Consider the following 4553-nt stretch of genomic DNA (forward strand, 5'->3'; position numbering starts at 1 on the left):
GCAAGGCTTGCTCCGGTTAGAGCGAAGGGCGTGGCCTAGGTCATAAAATCGTTTACTGCCTGCGGCAAACGCCACGGCTGATAGTATCAATTTAAAGGTCGAAGCAAAAGGTGTTTTTGGCTTCCCTTCAGGAAGACCTCTTTTCCTCAATGAATGCCCTTCCAGTGAAAGAAAAGTCGCCATTTAAAGATTATCTCCTCACGTTTTGGTGCGATTGCGAATCCGCGAATGTCCTTGTAAGGGCTCTGCCCAGGTACTGGACTACTTCCCGCCCATTTAAACTATAGGCAGAGAAGCAACTGGCCGACCATCTGGACATGCGCTGACATGGGCTTGCTCCTGTCATTTGTTGTTATTGTTGTTAATCTGTTAATGTCTGTATATAATGTAAATATTAATAAATGTTTTATCTATCTATCTATCTCGTCCGATCACCGAAGTTAAGCAACGTCGGGCGCGGTTAGTACTTGGATGGGTGATCGCTTGGGAACGCCGCGTGCCGTTGTCTTTTTGTTTCTTTGCCAATGCAAGCAAATGTTGCAAATAAAAAAGATATTTTACATTCAAAAGAAAATTAAGTTACATGTTACCTATTTTTGATCTATTTATAAATTATCAAACTAAAGATAATATAAAAATTGTGAAATAAAATTATTATTGTCATCATGCGTTAAACAAGTTCGATAGTTCGAAGTTTTATATGGTTTCTATAACTATATGAAGTTGTGACGTGACGCACACCATTTTTTTTTAACTCGAAACGCTTAAATATTTGGGAAACGAGTGATCCTACGAAAAAATGTTTCAAATAAGAAGCTAATATTTGGGAAGGGGAAATCAATTCGATCTTGTAGGCTAGGCAGGGGCCAACTTGGGAATTTCAAATAATAATTACAACATTTAACTGAAAATTCTAATAGTACGTCAAAAAGTGAGAATAATTGATCTAAAACAGTTTCTTTGATTTTGACAGGTAGGGCTGCGATCCATCAATTACCAACCAATAAATGTTTTGTTGATTTGGAGGTACATATTTGATTTTATTCATCAAACAATTTTCGGACCGAATATTCCTGATATTAATAAATGCCATTCGTCACACTAAAATTTTCAGCGTTTCAGTAAAATAATAAATAGTTTAGCAGATCTAAAGCAAACAAATTGATACTTGATGAATCGCAGGGCCACCTGCCAAAATCGAAGAAACTGTTTTAGATAAATTATTCTCACTTTTTGACGTACTATTAGAATCTCCAGTAAAATGTTGTGGTTTTGTGACACAAATAAACGTCCCCCTCCCAGATATTAACTTCTTACTTGAAGCATTTTTCCTTCGGATCACTCATTTTCGAAATATTTAAGTGTTTTAAGATTAAAACAAAACACCCTGTATGTAAACCATAATAAACTGAAATTTAATTTTTGCAGGCGTAAATAACTAGTGCTCTATATGATATGTATGTAATATATTACATTAATTGTTTTGTAATTTGCTGTCTTTAAGCTAAGTTACAACATTTTTTTATATTGGTTCCACTCTGATAGTTTGTTACGTATTTAGCTAAAAGTTCAATATTCAATAGGAATTGCATATGTTGGAAATCTGCTTGATGGTCACCGGTGATGACCGGTGGTTCTGTGGGAAGTTTTTAATCCATGTTAGTAGAAGAAAAATTTTATACACAGGGTGAAAATTGGCGTCCATTCGAAGGGGTTATAGAGGCTCACTSGGAACGTACGAGAAAAATATTSTAAAATTTTTGTCGAAAATTTGCATAAGTAATTAACAGTGGAAATCGAATTGCAAATGTGTTAATAAGTATCATTTTGAAATGGTCCCATGTTGGGTTGGCAGCCCAAGATAATTCTTAAGCGTTCATAAAGAAAAATTAGTATCTTTACTTCAAATTGCTAGATTTTTCGAGTGGTAATGATGTTTTTTCATTATCACGTTACCGGATTTCCGTTTTTGGATCTCAACCATGGAGATCTCGGTAACCATATAAGATACGARATTGGYTAAATTGGGTCAAAGTTGCGCAAACAAAAAGTGTACCAAAATGTTCTTCAAAAATTWAAAAAAAATGCTGCTACTTCCGGAGATATCCGAAAAAAACAAAATCCGAATTTTTTTAAATTTTTTCCTTAGCTTACTTGGCGCGGAAATTTAAAATGATTAATTCTTTATTATTCCAACTTTTTATTTTCTGCAACGTGGCGATGTTGTATGACTTATCGATTCTCGACAACCATAATCAACCTTGTTTTTTCTTATGAGCGCCATCTAAAATTTTAACATGTTTGAATTCAGCGTTTTTCTTGATCCCCTGGATACGTAGTTTTGACACTGTTTTCGTTAGCGAAAGCATCACATTTACTCATTACAATGACAATTTATCTTTTCTCCCATTATTCAATTGCATGTCCTTTATTATGTGGGGAAAGTTATAACTTTAGCCACACGCCCTTCTGCCAGCTTGACAGTCTCTGACAGCTGACTGTTTTGACAACGCTTTCAAAGTTTTTTTTTATTGAAACCTTATACTTTTCCCGGCTTGTTTCCGCCGAGGATCAAGAAAAATAGTATAGGGTGCGCGTGTCGAAAGTCCGCTACTGCTGAAACTTGACGCCCGAGGCGAGGCCGAGTCCAGAACCGAATTATACTATTTTCTAATTACTATCCAGTATTACACGTTAAACTTCCGTGTGATTCCTTAATAAATAAAAATTAATTTAATTTTTTTTTATTAATAGCTCTTAACAATAAGTTATTTAATTACGCCACAATAATGTTGATTGTGATTTATTTATATCAATGATCTGAGTTTTTAGATTCTTAGTTTCATTAGTTTTTTAATTTCTAAACTTCATCATCACCATCATCATCATCATCATTAGCCTAAACTGCCCACTGCTGGACAAAAGCCTCTCACATATTTTGCAATTCTTTTCGGACCTGTGCCATCCATCAGCTTCCAATTTTCAGCGACTCTCCTAATGCTGTCACTGCATCGGGCTGGTCGCCGTGCCCTCTGTTTTTCTGGATCTTTCTGGATTCTTGATCTCCGTTGTAATATTTTTGGTCCATCGACCATCGTTTACTCTGGCCACATGACCGCCCAGCTCCGACTCCCCAGTCTCGACAGCATCCTTTATAGTGTGTTACTCTTGTGATGTGTCTGATGGTTCTATTTGGGATTATAACTGGGAGGATTGCGATACTCCGAGTGAGCGTAGACGACGTTTGCGCATGTTTGTGGAACGTACCATCCACTTTATATGGGACCTACCCAGTATATTTCCGGTAAGGAACGGCTCCAGTTGGGAGGTTTTCCTCGGAAGAATGAATACTGGTGGTGGTTAGCCATTGTTTCACGTCTTGATCGGGGATGGTATCCGGTATCTTAGGCATGGCATGCGGATGCGTTTGCCACCACGCCACTGTGATGGTTGTTATTAATGTCTCTCAACGGTATGTTAAAACCGGGAGAACGCAGTGGTTAAATACCTTTTTAAACACCTTGGAAGACTGAATCGGGAAACTGTTCTTAACTTTCCATAAGCTGCCCAGGTTAAACTTTTCTGCTTCTTTTCTCTTCTTAAAAAATTCTGCGTTTTATTTCGTGTCTTTGATTGTCTCTTCCAATACTTATCTCGTGTCTTCACAGCATCGCATCCTACCTGAACCTATAAATTTTCCTGAACACACCATCCTACACCCCCTTCTAACACGTCTTTAGCCAGCGGGGAAGATTAGGGCTAAAAAACGTCTCATGAACTTACATTAAAGTAAATGTTGATTTTCAGATTCCAATAGCCCGTAAATTGAGTCAAAGCTATAACATGCAAGAGAAACTCGTCAACGAAAATGCCAGTTTAGAAGACACGAGGTAACTATAAACGAAAAGAATAAAGTGGCATTACGACTTATTATACGTATATTCCAAGCTTTCTAGACTAACAGGTCGCCATTTGGAAAATGTTAATATCTTTGTTATGAATAGGTTTATTATGTCGCTTCGCTAGTGCAAAGCGGGCAATTGAAGAGCCGATAGGTATATGTACCTACTTAGTGTATACGAGAATATTTATACCGTTTGTTTCACAAAGGTTGACTACCAGTCACGTTTCGAAAAGTACTGGGTTTTGAAATTTAAGGATAACATTTTCATTAATGGAGTATCAGCGTATAAGAAATTATCTTTAAATGAGGAAAGTGAAAGTGGTCGAAGTTGAACAACTGACTGCTGCTGTTATGTGACAGTGAAGTACCGTACTTCATACTTATAAGTAAAAACCAGATGAAAAAGCACAAGAAAATGAAAAAAAAGTGCTTAACAAAGCACAAAAATATTTTTTAAAAGCACGAAATAAAAAAAAGCATTTGAAAAAAAAAACAGAAAACAAGTTGTAATGATAATGTATTGTTATTTTTATTTATTATTTTACATTTAACACGTTCTATTTATTTTCAATATACTTATTTACTATTAACAATGCTTAAAAGAAAATGTAACTAAATGTTTCTCTAAATTTTCCGTAGTAAAATTATG

General features: G+C 35.9%; 1 protein-coding gene across 1 annotated transcript in view; it reads left to right on the forward strand.

The window, feature by feature from the left end:
• Positions 1-4553, forward strand: part of LOC109537695 (cingulin) — a 43380-nt gene that overhangs the window by 6183 nt on the left and 32644 nt on the right. The window contains exon 5 of the mRNA XM_048669874.1: positions 3808-3890. Coding sequence (XP_048525831.1) covers positions 3808-3890 — 83 coding nt within the window. The remainder of the gene's footprint in view (positions 1-3807; positions 3891-4553) is intronic.

The sequence above is a fragment of the Dendroctonus ponderosae genome, unplaced genomic scaffold, assembly GCF_020466585.1.
Source record: "Dendroctonus ponderosae isolate FM_Combo_2020 unplaced genomic scaffold, Dpon_F_20191213v2 Dpon_F_20191213_9, whole genome shotgun sequence".
Taxonomy (NCBI): domain Eukaryota; kingdom Metazoa; phylum Arthropoda; class Insecta; order Coleoptera; family Curculionidae; genus Dendroctonus; species Dendroctonus ponderosae.